This window comes from Lepeophtheirus salmonis, chromosome 5 (assembly GCF_016086655.4).
Source record: "Lepeophtheirus salmonis chromosome 5, UVic_Lsal_1.4, whole genome shotgun sequence".
NCBI lineage: Eukaryota > Metazoa > Arthropoda > Copepoda > Siphonostomatoida > Caligidae > Lepeophtheirus > Lepeophtheirus salmonis.
In genome coordinates, this window is record NC_052135.2 from 7831270 (window position 1) to 7847291 (window position 16022).

The 16022-nt window shown below is 33.2% G+C and overlaps 1 protein-coding gene and 1 long non-coding RNA gene across 5 annotated transcripts; one reads left to right on the forward strand and one right to left on the reverse strand.

The window, feature by feature from the left end:
- Nucleotides 1-6500: 6500 nt before the first annotated feature.
- LOC139905312 (uncharacterized) lies at nt 6501-6958 on the reverse strand. Its single transcript, XR_011779963.1, has 2 exons — nt 6829-6958; nt 6501-6761 (listed from the first exon to the last, which is right to left on the reverse strand). It is a non-coding gene; the product is annotated as an uncharacterized lncRNA (long non-coding RNA).
- A 59-nt stretch (nt 6959-7017) lies between these two features.
- On the forward strand, nt 7018-15712 carry hppy (MAP4K3-like protein hppy). Of its 4 annotated transcripts, none has more exons than XR_011779961.1 (11): nt 7018-7595; nt 8394-9074; nt 9146-9246; nt 9303-9388; nt 9447-9679; nt 9747-9871; nt 9928-10132; nt 10176-10751; nt 10820-11039; nt 11236-11420; nt 14763-14897. XR_011779961.1 is itself a non-coding variant. In XM_040711771.2 (10 exons), exons 1-10 carry the CDS (start codon nt 7232-7234, stop codon nt 14911-14913), a joined length of 2721 nt encoding a protein of 906 aa, XP_040567705.1. In that variant the 5' UTR covers nt 7018-7231; the 3' UTR covers nt 14914-15712. The 4 variants fall into 4 exon arrangements, 2 of the variants coding, with proteins under 2 accessions (XP_040567705.1, XP_040567704.1); XR_011779962.1 differs by having other exon boundaries at nt 10197-10751; XM_040711771.2 differs by lacking the exon at nt 11236-11420 and having other exon boundaries at nt 10197-10751; nt 14763-15712.
- Nucleotides 15713-16022: the final 310 nt, after the last annotated feature.

Consider the following 16022-nt stretch of genomic DNA (forward strand, 5'->3'; position numbering starts at 1 on the left):
TACGTTTTTAATTTGCCACTTGTTCCCTCACAGACAAAGTAAAAAACAATCAAATATTGGGAATCAATTTCGGAAGGAAGAAAGTATCATGTCAATATTACGCAGAAGACAAATATATTTTTTTAGAAGGTGCATTGGAAGAAGAACTGAAGAATAAAGCAAGGCTATGCCTGAGACTGTAGAAACGTTTTAAAAAGATATCCTGTTTTAATATCAACAAAGATAAAACAAAAATCATTGATATTGGTTCCAATAAGTGTAATTTGAAGTCCATGTCTGGATGTGAGCTTGTCGACCATATAAAACAGTGAGGGAGAACATTATCAAGTCTATGAATAGACACGAAATATTTAATGGAAAAGATAAGAAGGATTGAATGCAACACAAAAATAACCAAAGCTGCCAATATGAACTTCTCCCAGAGGGTATGCTGGTGGAACTTTTATGTGAACTCCAAGTTCATATACTACCTAACTGGAGACTGGAAATGTGTACACAGTATTGGGAAAAGTTTCCAAAGTATAAGAAAAATTTTATTTACTTGCGAAAATATTTCGGAACTTCCTAAAAGTAAGGGTAGTTTTGGAATCAATTCTCCAGGGAGAATAATTTCGAAGATCTTCTCTAAAATTATTCTACAAATTTTACAAGAGGATGGGCCTTGGATAACAAATTTTAAAAACGAACACAATTTTAGAATAATTATATTTGGTTCTGAGATCATTTTTTTTATCGACAGGAGTGGAAGACGAGGACATTCCGTACTTTGGAAGAAACCTTCATATGCGCCAGAAAGTTCAGGAAGACGATCTCCCTTTGTTAGCGAGGGTGGAGGAGATTTGGGCGAAGAGGAGAGGAAGAAAAAGCGTGGGACCAGAGGAGAGGGCAGCAATTGAAAGGAAGGCAATACTGGGAGGAATTATCAAAGATGAGGATCTTGTGGCCAAATTAAAGGAAAACGGGCCTAATAATCTCCTAGTGTATCAAATTGCAAAAATGTTTAAAAAAACTGAATATCCATATTTTAAAAAAATCGACTCCATCTTTTAATATATTCTTACCAAGAGCTGTAGAAAGGGATGAGAGATTTTTATAGTTTAAAAGTGTTTACCATAATAAGACTGTTTCATGTCCTTTATTTAGATTGCACTGCACAGGACTGGAGGAGAAAAACCGAAAGGAAAAAATCATAAATATTTTTCGATCTTTAAAAAGTGTTAAAGACATAATAGTAGGTATAAACCTACTAGCTCATATAAACTACAGGACACTTATATGCAATAATTTTATTGGAAAACCCAAGGAGAAAAGTATTTTAAATGTTGTGAAAACGACACGCAACTCCATATTTATACGTCATGTTAAATGATGAAAGACCTTTAGGCATCTTGCATCTAAGATCCTTGCAAAATTAAAATTAAGGGAAAGGATGAGGTGCTTTTCGGACCTATGGAAGGAGGCAGGGAGGTGGACATAGCAAGAAACTTATTAGTTTTAATTAAAAATTCAATAATGATTAATAAAATGGGTGGATATACGAGGTCTTTAGAGCCGCTTAAATGTCGCCATGATTTTTACCTCATATCAATTGGATATTTTCAGTAGGAATATGATTTCTACTTGATAGCCTAATTTTACAAAACTTCTTAGAAAACCAATAGTTTGGTTAAAAGAATTCCAGAAGCAAAGCACCAGCCCAACAAGGAAGTGTGAACGCCTCTTTTATTGTTTAAAGCTATCTTACGTTCTATTAATTATAGAACATTTGTTTTATTCTTTTATTATATTTAATATTTTTTTATAAAATTGGCTTAAACATTGGAATAAATTAAAAAATAAAATAAAACCTTAAAGATAAACCCAAGAGTGGAACACCCACCAAATTGCAGCATCAAGACATTAATGAAGCTTTTAAGGTGAACCCAACCATTAATATGTCAGAGTACGCCAAGAAGACGAAGGTGCATTAGTCTGCTGTGCGCATGGCCATTCAAAAGGCTGGAAGAAGATCGCTAAGAAGAACTGAGAGGCCACTCCTGTCCTAACGTCAAAAAGAACTCTATCTTCAGCGATGTCAACAACTCTTAAATGATATTCTGATCAAAAAAGCATTTACCGTTGACCCCCGTCTACAACAAGCAAAATGATCGGGTGATATGGTTTGGCAAGGCTGACAACAACATCAGGACAGTCACCAAGACCAAAGGGTAGCAATATAAACTTCTGGTCCCAGAACCTTTGGCCCTCTCAGAGCCAAGATCGAATCCACTGGATTACTCCATTTGGTGGCAAATTGAGAAGAAGGCCTACAAAGTCCGCCAAACGAATATTGATGCCCTCAAGACCTCCGTAAACCAGTAGTAGAGGATCAAGAAAAAGGACTACGTTGCCAATGTGTGCAAGAGGTTCGGGAGGCGTTCTAGACAATATTTTTACAATACTTTTTTCGCTCAATATGGCCACCTTCATGAGCAATCACACCCTTTATTCGTCCCCTGAAGGCCATGCAGGAGCTGATGAAAAAAATAATCTGAAAAGTTGCAGCCACTATGAAGGACTTCAGTGAGCTCACATTTGGGTGTGGGTCCCTCTTGTTTTCCCTCTCAAAAGTGTCCCAAATAGAAAAGTTCAGAAGGTTCAAATATGGTCAAGAAAGGGGGCATATCTCTTAGGACCAAAATCGAGCCTTGTTATCTGCAAAGAACTTTTGGCACTTGGCAGACGTGTGAGAGGGGCCCCGTCCTGTGTCCACAAATTGATACCTTCCGGGTAGTTGTTATTCGGCCATGGCAAGATGGTGTACGTAAGCACCTTATTGTAAGCCTCCTGACCGATTTTCTGTCCACCCTTGAAAAAGAACGGATGTATTTTCTTTCCACCAAAGGCCACTAAGCTGGCGAGGTGATTCATTGACTTAGTAGAATCCTCCTTGATATTCTTCTCCAAGCTTAACAAGAACTTTGCATCCCTCTTTAAATTATGCTCTCGACTTCCGATTAAAACTAGTACTGGTTTTAAATCTCTTAAATCTATTTTAGTTTTTTAATTACATACTTTTTAATTATGTTATGGTGACTTTTTGGGGAGCCAACCTTTCAATTTTATAATAAAACTACAAATATTTCATTTAGTGCATAAAAGTAGGAGGGGGCAATGGCCCCTATGGTTCCCCGCGCCATTTTATTCGTTTGAATATGTTCATACACATATAATATTAACTTAGAAAGATGTATAATCTTATAATATAGGCTTTAGAAGATCAATCATAATGATTTGCAATCATAGAAATGAAGACTAGGATTACAATATATCTTTTTTTAAGTAAGATCTCATTATTTAAAAAAATATATAGTGACTTTGTGGAATATCAAGTAGGAAATTATACTCATTAACAAACTAGGCCAATAGCTTAGAATATGTATAATATTCCACCCCATTTCAAAATAGATTCCCATACATTTCAACTGTTTGCTTCATAATTTACGGTTAAGCTACTCATCAGGGTAACTCACATTAAATAACAAGCTTTTTGTTATTCGCAAAGAAAAACTTCCCTGAGGTTTTTTTGCTCTGAAGTGAGTAACATACTAGATCTACTAAAACAAATCTAGTAAAATTATAGGCGATTTGTTTACGGGAATTGTCGTTGGAGGAGAAAACAAAGGGGAAAAAAAGCAAAGTTATTAAGTGTATTTTTTTTAGTTAGGAATCATAAAAAATTGAAATTTCAAGAATTTTGGTTGTTTAGTTCTTTTGTAAAATGGTGTCTAGTGTTTACCTACGTACATGGGTCGATATTAACTGTTATTTCATTTAAGGCCCAAATCAAATGTCCAGATAGTTTCGCTTTTTTTTTTTTTTCTTTTTTTTTAAGTATTCAGTTAATTTGCATTTGTTTCAGTTCTCGGTGCCAAACCCACAAAAAACTAATTTTTATTTTTCTTCGAGGTTCTATTCTTAGGCTGCATTTTTTTAATTGACTTGTGTCAAAGATTAGCAAATGACAAGGGCTATACTTGAGATTGTCTTTTATGAGCCACTACTTGCCCGGGGATCTTCATACTGACTCACGACTTGAAGCTACCCAAAGATTTAAGTAAAGCTCACATACATAGTATCCCATTTTTTATAAATAAGTGGTAAAGAGACAGTGAAGATTTGATTGGTCCCCTAAGCGTCGCCCGATGATTAGTTACTTAAGTAGAAATGCCCACTACGTATTTTTGCATATACCTTGTGTGGCGGCCAAAATTCTTGAGCGGGAGCTCATTGTTTGAATAGCGGTGTCGTGCTCAATATTTTAGAAGAGCGATAAAATTGCTCGACTTTTCCCTCATTTATATAAATTTGTATTACTTTTTCCGTTTCTACCTCATATGATACAACACCCAAAAATTTGAGATTTAAAGAATGATTTTAAAGATTGCAAGGAAAGACAATTGAAGTTGTGTCTCAAGATAAGCTAGAATATTTTTTTCTATACAGTTTATGTGGCTCTCTGCTGTCCTCAGTTGACAAGTTTGCCTCTCATGTAGCTGGCCACTCTAGGAAGACTCAGACATCAGTTTCCTCAGAGACACCGCCATCTCCTTCGTGTGTGGAGATTACATTGGAAAATAAATCTTTCTTTTTGTAAACGTTTTCCCAACTGAAATACGATCTTCGAAATTGACATAAGAAAGTTAAAATCTCACTAAAAGCCTAAGATCAAAAACTCGAGCCCCCTTTGTTTAATCTCAAATCTAATTATCAGGCTTAATTGGATGATATTGCACAAAAACCTTGTAATTACATTTCCCCTAAGACAGTCATTCCCAAGCTTTTTGTGCCCAAGGCACACAAAAAGACAACTAAAAATTTCTAAACACACCTATTTTAGTTAAATGAATTATTTGTATTATAATAAGTTGTTGCAAATAAGGCATGGTTGTCACAAATCGTACGGCACACTTAAACTTGCCTCAAGATACCTTGTATGACCACTGCCCATTAGCACTTAATATTGTCTGATTTGCATATGGGGTAATGTGAATTTTACCAATTTAATCATTGTTATTAAGGATTTAAGGATAAATGTCAGAGTTTAAAAGATGAAACTTTGGGAATAATATTATAATTTAATAATTAAAACATTGGACTACTTAATTTTTGGATTCTTTTTATGTTAAATATAATTTTAAATCATGAAATTACATATGTTATTGTACATTATTTATCTTCATTTTTTGGAATAAATAATATATATCATTTTCAGGAATTTAATTGCAATTATGAAGAATTGTCAAATTCAAATACTCTGATTCAAAAGAAAAAATGAGCAGAGCTCATTTTTAATTGTACGGGAGCGAGCTAATTGCTACAAAAAACAAGCTGTGGCATGAGCGCACTCACAAAATTAGTAATTGAGCACGAGCGCGCCCAGGATTTATTGAGCAGATATATTGTGATCCGGATCCTTAAAAATAGTAATACCCGTATTTAAAAATACTGTATCAAGTCGTTAATCAGTGTGAAGATTCCCAGGCAAGTAGCGAGTCATAAAGGATAATCTCAAGTATAGTCCTAGTCAATTGCTAATCTTTGACACAAGTCGGCTAGAAAAAGGCAACAAAATAATTCCAAAACCAAGCCCGCCCCCCCTCTCCAAATATATATATATATTATCCTGCGGATGTCCTTGCTAAATAAATAAAAGTATATATTTACCAGCTAATCTGTCATGGGCCCACAACAACTGATTAAATACTTTCGATTCAATAAACTTTTACAATAAGGAGAGGTTAATAATATAGTGGGAGGATCTGTTCAAGAGGTGGGATTCAAGCTACAATTAAGTAAGCAATGCTCATATCATAATGGGTATTATCCTTCTTGGAGTTGTATTATTTCTCCGTGCTACTCTCTGAACCCTTGATTACAAACTAATAAAAGTAAACAACGCTCATGCCCTATTCATATCATGTCTTTTGAAAACAATACTGAGCAACTTACGCAATTAGTAGATACATTATTAGATAATTATAATAAAATTGAACAATAGATTTAAAGTTTAAATATATCTGATTCATTCCAAGATTTGACTGCTTAATATAATACATATATCAAAGTTGAATTAGTTGAAAAAAATTTATGGTTTTAAAATGATCTGAATACGCAGTAAAGCATTATAGAAATTTGACGTAGTATAACCTCTAATATGCATTTTATTCCAGTAATTTATAATAGGTGGGGTTTCAACACAAAACAAACTAGAATCATTTTTGATCAAATTGCAAGATCAATTTATATCAACGAACTATTATTATATAGCTAAAAGTCTGTGGTACCTCAACTCATCCAACGAATTTCAATACAAAGCCCCTATAATAGACTCAAATATGTATATGAATTATTGGGGATGTTTGTATATATGAAGTAAAAAAAATTATAATTTTCTTATGTTTGTTTAAGATTAATTTTATGTTGACACACCACAAATGTACCAAAGAAACTGCTCAAAATATATAATTACATTATATTTAGTAAATATAAGAAGGATCAACACAACTATTCCGTTAATGAGTTTCACAACAACAAAAAATGAAGCAGGGATTTACTGTCGCAATCTTTTTTCCCTTCGATCGTAGAGGCACCGAGGAACTACAAGTGAAGAACATTCACTTTAAATGAATTAATATTAATATCATACAAAAGGGGTGTCTTCTTTCTGACTCTTAAATAATCAGCGTTCTCTAGCTCATGCTCAAAATATGAATATTTTTCTGGAAATGAAATATATTTCTTATTTACACAAATAATTAAATACATAATAAATATGTGAGCACTTACTCTGTAACCAACATGCATCATTCATCAATATTTTTTTAAACCTAAGAATTAATTATGAATTTTTACGAATGCCTTATTATTTTATTGTAGTAGTAGCAGCAGCAGCAGAGTGAATTGATGATAAGGCCGGAGGGAGAGGAAGAATTAATAGGAAGGAGTGAGCTGAGAGAGAGAGAGAAAGAAGGAAAAAGAGTGAATGAGAAAAAGAAAAGAAGAATATTTGGGCTATTTACGGTCTACTTCTATTTGATTTTTTGAAGAATGTGGCCGTAAATAGAAGAAGACAACTCTGAAGACAGAAGTAGTAGACTGGAGGAATCAAGTATTAAAAAAAAGGGGAACTACGAAACGGAAAGGGACTGAAGTGAAGAGGTCCTTTGGATGATACTATGAGTAGATCGGGATGGCGGCCCCTTCCTCCTCTCAGAAAAAAGGAAGTAGCCGAGCGATGTTAGCTGCATCCGACATTTCTCGATTAAATCCATTGGACGATTATGAACTCTTGCATCGAATCGGAAGTGGGACTTATGGAGATGTTTACAAGTCCAAGAGACGCTCTCCGAGTTCTATTGGAGAATTTGCAGCGGTTAAAGTCATCAAACTGGAGCAAGGGGACGATTTCTCCGTTATCCAGCAGGAAATCTTGATGATGAAAGACTGTCGACATCCCAATATCGTTGCATACTATGGATCATACCTTCGAAGGGATAAACTATGGATTGCAATGGAATATTGTGGAGGAAGTTCTCTCCAGGATATCTATCACAGTAATACTCATTCACTTCTAGTTTTTCTACCCTTTTCACTTTTCAGGATATTTCAAACATGTCACTCATCCCATAAACTGCATCAGTAGTGAAAGAGACGCCATCTTGGGGGGATCAAACTTGATATTTCTCATACCTATGATAACTTACATTAAATACTACTTTTACCCTTATATCTTAATTAAATCAAAGTAGTATGCACTGAAAATTCATAAAAATCCTTAGATTTCTACTATATTTTATTTTTTTGATAGATTAGGTTCGAAAAAAACCCAGTATAGTTTGAGGAAAATATCTTATTCTTTCCATTATAATAGTTAGTTTGTATCTACAACACGGAAAAAGGATTGTATAACGATGTAATAACATATTTTTAATACATTTATGGTCATGTATATAATAATACAAGGCAATTGAACTATAAGTTTTTATTCAGAGTAAGGTTTAAGTTCTTCTACTTTTGGTCCTATTTTGACATTCAATAGTTCAATAGTCTCGGCCCTTGTACCCATATCCAATGGATTGAAATTTGAAGATGAGTGGAATGACACATTCATTAAATTTCACTACCTATTAAACATTTTATTCATGCTTATATTATATTACTCTATTTCTGAAAGAACATTATTTCACTTGTCATTAACTTGCATAGCTCTATTTGAACTATTTCAAAATTACTCTACATAGATTCAAGGACAAAAGACGGAATGAATTACTTATTTTTTCACTTTAAAGAAGATTGTTTTAGCGTTACTTTATATTACACTTCTTATAATGTATTTTACTATTATTTTCCAGTTACGGGGCCTTTAACTGAGAAGCAAATTGCATTTATGTGTCGTGAGACTCTCAAAGGATTAGCTTATTTACACTCCATGGGTAAAATGCACAGAGACATTAAAGGAGCCAATATACTTTTAAGCGATAAAGGAGATGTCAAATTGGCTGATTTCGGAGTTTCTGCTCAAATTACTGCTACTCTTAGTAAAAGGAAATCCTTTATTGGTACTCCGTATTGGATGGCTCCTGAAGTTGCTGCTGTAGAAAGAAAAGGAGGATATAACCATTTGTGCGATATTTGGGCAGTTGGGATTACTGCTATCGAGCTTGCTGAACTTCAACCTCCGATGTTTGATTTGCATCCTATGAGAGCTCTTTTTCTGATGTCCAAGTCCGGTTATACTCCTCCTACCCTCAAAGATAAATCTAAATGGAGCAAAGACTTTCACCTCTTTTTGAAAGAATCTCTCACAAAAAATCCCAAAAAAAGACCTGGAGCGGAAAAACTATTATTTAACCGTTTTGTTTTGGCATCTGATTTAACACCCCGACTCGCTTTGGAACTTTTGAATAAAGCACGTAATCCTGAATCTTCCTCATCTTCATATGTAGAAGAACCTGACGACGAGGGACTTACACAAAATGTACCCACAAGAATTTCATCCAGGTCGTCTAGAGCACATCAAACAGACATTAATGGTACGTTGGGTGTACTTTCTTACTCTTCTCTTAATTACATTAATTATTGGCTTTATTTTTTATATATAAAGTTAACAATGAACCGCCCATGTACTCTGTACCTCCTCCGTTGAGCAAACCTAATAACGGTTGGCTTTTATCTTCGAATCAAGATGAAGAGTCTACTAGAGAGGTATTGTATTGAACTAATCGTAAGTGAATTTGATTAAGTCTGACTTTTTACTTCAGGAACTTGACTTGGCTTTAGATGAAGCACTAAACAATAGTGAGCTAACAGCACCTTGGAAAGATCCTGCCAGCGAAACAATCAGAATGTGAGCCTTCTTGATTTTTCTTTAAATATTATATAAAATTTTGTTGCTTTGATTTCAGTGCGGATTATTACTATACCGAACCACAAAGTTCTCTTAGAGTTGGAGATATAAAGTTAACTAGTCAGACCTCTAATGGTAATCGTCATAGACGAAGTCACTCGGGGAGTCCCTCGAATAATTTACAGGACAATGTGTCCCACAGAGTAGAGAATATTAATATATCCACTGATCAGAATACTTCGACGTGTCGGCGTCGTTCATTGTCAGATTCAAAGCCTAGGCCTAATAAAGGTAAAACTCACTAGTTGAGATATGAGTTTAATTCATATTTTCTTGTTATCCCTCTCTCTCTTTAAAGATCGTCATAGTAATGATAGCTCTGAGCAAGCCTCTACCAATACAGATCAATCAGGATCGAATAAACCTGCTTCTAATGGACTCCCTCCAACTCCTAAAGTTCACATGGGAGCATGTTTTTCAAAGGTTTCGTATTATAATTGGAATCTAGGATTTTTTTTAAAACATGCATTCGATTGTAGGTTTTCAATGGTTGTCCGTTGAGGATTAATTGTACGGCATCTTGGGTTCATCCGGAAACAAATAATCAGCATATATTGGTTGGAGCAGAAGAAGGAATTTACACTTTGAATTTAAATGAAATTCATGAAAACGCGATGGATCTTTTATATCCTCGAAGAACAGTGTGGATGTTTGTTATTAAGGATGTTCTCATGACTCAATCTGGTAGCTAAACTTATAGCACTTTATCAGCATTGTATTAAAAAAGTTCCTTTCATGTATTCTCTAGGCAAAACGTGCTCTCTATATCGACATGATCTACTTGGTCTTCATTCGAAACAAAGTGATCGACTTACTATATCTATGAATGCAATGCACAAAATTCCCTCAAAGTTATTTCCCAAAAAGTTTACTATGACCACTAAAGTTCCAAATACTAAAGGTGTTATAAAATGTTGTGTTGGGCGAAATCCTTACAACGGGTATAAATATTTGTGTGGGGCAACTCCTCAAGGGGTTTTTCTGATGCAGTGGTACGACCCTCTCAACAAATTTATGTTATTGAAGCATTTTGAATGTAATTTAGTCAATCCAACTCGTGTTTTCGAAATGATAATTACGCCGGATCTTGAATATCCTATTGTTTGCGTCAATGTACGCCGAGGATACGATGGAAGGTCTTTAAAATTTGAAATGCTTAATTTAAACTCATCGGCAGCTTGGTTTCATTCTGACGAATTGGAGGATATTGATGGCATGCAAACAGTTGTTCCTAAACAAGATTTGATGAATATTCATGCAGTTACACAACTTGAAAAAGATACCATACTCGTTTCTTATGATAGTAAGTTAAATCATTTTAAAACTCCTCATCATACGATATTCTTCATTTATGGCTTCTTTTTTTTTCAGATGTCGTGAAAGTAGTCAATTTACAAGGAAAAATTAAGTCTAGTAAACGCCAATCATCCGAACTTCATTTTGAATTTTCGATAAATGCCATCGTATGCCTTGCAGACAGTGTCTTGGCGTTTCATCGTCATGGAATGCAAGGACGTAGTTTTAAAAATAGTGAAGTCACTCAGGAAATTTGTGATCGTACAAGAGTTTTTAAGCTTTTAGGCTCTGATAGGTAAGTCAATACCGGATACATACGGGATTTATTTTTAAATGCAATTTATGCTATTTATTGCTAAAAATATATATAATTAATAAATTATGGATTGATGTAGATAATGAATAATAATAATTTATCATTAAACGTCATTATTCTATTTCTTCCATTCTTTATACTTTTTTTAAATTGCTGCTTCTTGGAAATCATTCAGAATTGTTTCCTTATCAAGTCGACCAACAGATAAATCATCTAGCGAAACCGGACAAAATCTTTACGTTCTGGCAGGGCATGAAAACAGCTTTTGATTTTTTTATTCAACAGTTTGCGGGATGATTTTTTTTATTTGATACAAAGACATTTACTTTAAAAAAGGCGCTTTCAATTGAATTTAAGCAGGTCTGCTACTGTTGTTGCTGTGTTTACTAATATTGTTCTTCGACTCATCCTTATAATAATGATTTAATTATAACTAAAGTTATTTTTTGTTTTTATTTAGAAAAGCTTGCTATTTATAAATACATATATTATATACTTAAGTATACTATCCCCCCCAAAAAACTACTGTTGATTAATTGTATGTAGTCAATAAAAGATTATAGTTGATGTGTAGATCATAATTAATACGCATACATATCTCCTGTTTACGTAGTCTAGTCAAATTTTCGTTTAAAAAATTCATTCAGATTTGAAAGAAAAATACAGTTTTTTGCTCAAATCCTTGCACAATAACTTTTTTTATTTTTTGCGAGGAATTTTTTGTTAAAATTAATTCATAAGTTATATGAATGATGACGAGGAGATCTTTTCTCATGACCCATAAATTATTTATTTATTTACTCTCATATTATGTGTAATACATAGATTTTGTATCATTCCAAATTCCTAATTTTTTTATCTTCCTTCATTATTATAATTACGTTTGCTTCATTGTTGTTGAATCATTTTGTTTCATTTTTTTATTTTCTAATTTTTTTGTCGTTTTTATATATTTACTTTTTGCTAAATATATGGGACAAATTTGTTATAACGACTATTCGCACGCCATACACACACTTTTCACAAGTTGTGTTGTGTTTTTTTTTTTGTGTATCATTTAATGATTTATAACCCTATATTCCCCTTGTCTTTTAGGGTACTTTTAAAAACATGTGTGTTGCACAAAAGCAATCTTTTATAATAATAATCAAGAAAATGATTAAATCCTTTCTTCATAAATATACGTAAATGCATATGTCAATAATTAATTGAGATATCACCATAGCTCAAGATAATACTATCCAAAACTAAGTTTTAAAAAAAAAACCCGAAAATGAACGTGGTCATCCTGACAATTTGAATAGTGTTTTGAAGAACAGCAGCATAGCTGTTAGGACGTTTTATTAAATTAGCCACAAATAGCTATGACATGAAGGAAATAAACACAAATCCCACTCCGAATCTAGCAATCATATTTCCATGAATTTCTCCGATGTCAATCATCAATTCTACTCCGATTCCAGCAAGGACTTACACTTATAACTCCTATGCGTTACTCGCCGTCATTCATAAGCAAACTCATGTTACACTGAATAATTTATACGTATATCTAGTGATGTAAATCTTGTGAATTTTTTTGATGGCCCCTTTTTTTTGGAATAGGTAATCTGAAGATTGAATTTTCTCTTCCTCAGCTGTTATCATTATTATTTATGTCCTGAGTAGTGAACTTCCTTCCTGCTACATTCAATTATATTCAAAACCTGATTGAACATTTGAGGGTGCTCATAAATGACGGAAAGTAACCTTAATGATTTGTTGTGAAATGTTTGTTTATTTCCTTTTCTCCCCTTCACAATTGATTGTAGCTGAACTAATGAAACGTCATGACAGCTAAGCTGCTCTCCTCAACAACATTCTTCAAATTGTCCGAGCTTGCTTTTATGTAGATGGGCACTCTGTGTGAGTCAAAAAGAGATTGATAAGGTTCCAAGGGAGGGGTTGTGCTTAATATTACTTTTATATATATTTATTTGACTTTGACCCTAGGGCCTACATTGATATTTACTTACATACAAAAATATCCAATACTATATTTGAATCAATCTTCTTATTTTGTTGTAGTATATATAACTTAGGCCTTTAGTTTCATCAATATTATCGTCAATAATGATATATAAAAATAATATAAATACCTATAAAGAAGGAGATGGGGGAAGAGGGGCTTTATAAAATTATCTACGTTGGTGATAATAAAAAAATATTTCACATTCTCTGCACTTCTATTTTGTATGTACAGACATTGTTGTACATATTATCCCCTCTATTATTGTTCTCATTGAGGAAGAGCATGATGGGATCTCTTCTTTTCTTTTTTTCATATCCCCACCAAATTCACGAATACCTCCCTATTTTTTTTATCTCCTTTAGTGTTGGATTGGTCCAAGGACTGTTTCCTAATCAGTCTTTTATTCCCTCCCTTTTTGTCTTTTTTTATATACCTGATCTTTTTTACCAACTAATCGGTAATTAGGACCGATTAGTTTGTCCTTCCGTGCTAGCTATCTTTTTATCTTCTTCACTCCTAGTTAGGATTGGTGAATATAAAAGCGAAGGTAATAATATTAATGACTAATAGCTAGAACGTATAATATTTCAGTTTAGAGCGTTTTCACGTGACGTCAGCATTTTTGATGTCGGCCATTTTAGGGGCCTAAACATCCAAGTTTTCTAACAATGAAACCCCTTTTGTCTTTAATATTATAGAAAATAGTGAATTATTGGATTTTAAAATGGGGTTAGCAAATAAAAGGACTTCAACCTTAGTGTCGTCAAAATTTTTATCCCTGAATTGCCTAGTTTTATTATATATCTGACCCTAAAATGTATTAAGGATATGTTATTACATCTTAATACAATCTTATTTCCGTTTTGTAGATCAAAATAAACTATTATAATGGAAAAAATCAAATTTTTCCTCTAATTATCTAATTTTTTCCATCCCTAATAGATAAAAATAAAAATTGTACAAATCTTGCCCTTGTGTCAGTTCTTATTTATTCGGTCCAGTCCTATTCAGTCTTTGGAATAATCCTTCGTACATCCAGTACAAGAACTGATTAAAGAAATTAAGTTGAATGACGTCATCAAGGGTCGAAATTTATAAGTTTTAGGACAGATATGTAGGTTGGAACTGGACTGGACGGGACTGCAGTATTCAGTCATAAATAAGGGTCTGTACAATACTAGCATCAAATAGTATTAAGTGTAGATGTTATGTTATATATATATATTCTTAATGCGATTTGATAAGTTTCATGAAGATTAATTGGAAAGTTATCCATTTTATGAAGTAAAAATATCAATTTTGAGGCCCCAAAATGGTTTCTCCTTCAATCATTATGTAATTTATGACGTCAGTAAAAATTATGTATTTTACGCTCAAGCCACACACCTACTTTAAACTTCAGATATCTTGTCTCTTTGAAACACCGACAGGTTGGTGCTTTAAAAGAGGTTATGATCAAACATCAATAGATGAATTAACGCTGTAGGTAATAACTACGTCAATTCAGCTGTTGCAGGACCGCACTGATGGGACTGCAGTCTTTTAATTTTTTAACCCAATTCAACACTAATCCCCCTTGATTATTCACAAATTCTTATTTTCTTCCATACACTTACATACATATGACTATAAGTTAACTTACAAACATGGAATGTATCTATCTATTAATGTATTATTATTACATCACCCCTTAGGATTATTGTCGTACAAAGTCACAACGTAATGGAGAGTGCCGCATCAGAACAGACATTGTATGACGGCTCGAATGGACTGGTCATTGAAGGTTGCGAGGCTGGAGGCATTAATTTATACATTCTTGCTGGGCATGAAGCCACTCAGATCTGAACTCTGTATTTATGACCTCTTAGTTATTGAATGAAGGCTATTGCTGCTACTGCTACTAAGACTCCTAAGACACTTCCTACTTTGCTGGTGGTTGTGGTTCTATTTGTGTGCATTAATTAACCAATTGAAGCAAAAAATAAGGAAAGAAGCAAGCACCACGCCACCACACTGCTACTTTGATAGTTTACATTCTTTTATTAATTCATATCCTATCAATACTTCTTCTTTTTCTTAATAAGTATTGATATATTATTATTATCATTTTTCCCCTTGTCAAGACGTGTGCTGCTCCCTCCTTTCTGAAGAAGTATTGATGATATGTTTTTACTACTAAATATTACTATGATTATATTTTCATTACTTTTGAAGCATCTGATTATTACTATTATTATTTAAATTCAAGTTTTTATATATGATTATAATATATATGTATATATATATATATATATTTTATTTTTAATATATTATTTACAAACAATCGACACAAGCATTAAAAGAAAGAAGTAAGTAAGTAAGAAAGTAGTGGTTGCATGGATTTTTACTCGTATTCTATAAGAGATTTTGTTGATTTATGATCACTTTTTTTTATTACTATATATTCATATTTTTACTATATCAAGTAATGGTCGTTGTTGCATTTACTTTGGTCGATAGGGCAGACGCTAATCCACCATATATTCTTCTTCATAATCCTCAAGTACATCTCATAATAAGTCGAATAGATCTATTTAATTATTATTATTACTAAAATTAAATATATGCATATTTTTAAACACGAGAAATAGACGAATTACTTCGACGCCATGTGTATTCATTATAATAATCATACATGTAAATCCGGTGTGTTTTTTAGCTGGCCCGTTAATTTGTAATTGGTAGTATAAAGAATTAATTTTATTTTCCTTAACAGTGGTCATTATTATTTAATTCCTGAGTGGTGAACATCCTATTCTAAATATATTCAATTATATTCAAAACCTGATGGATTGTTCGTGGGTGGACTAATATAAGACGAAGCGTATCCCTGAGGATATGTTGCCGAGTTAAAATTGTAAGTCTTTGTTGGACTTAGAGGAGAATTGGGGATTAAAATCGGAGTAATTCTAGCA

What these genes read in the sequence shown, in the direction of transcription:
- hppy (XM_040711770.2), top strand. Translation starts at nt 7,232, where the DNA reads ATGGCGGCCCCTTCCTCCTCTCAGAAAAAAGGAAGTAGCCGAGCGATG. An exon ending in GCCAGCGAAACAATCAGAAT is followed by an intron (nt 9,389 to 9,446) that starts GTGAGCCTTCTT and finishes CTTTGATTTCAG; the next exon opens with TGCGGATTATTACTATACCG. An exon ending in TGTTCTCATGACTCAATCTG is followed by an intron (nt 10,133 to 10,175) that starts GTAGCTAAACTT and finishes GTATTAAAAAAG; the next exon opens with TTCCTTTCATGTATTCTCTA.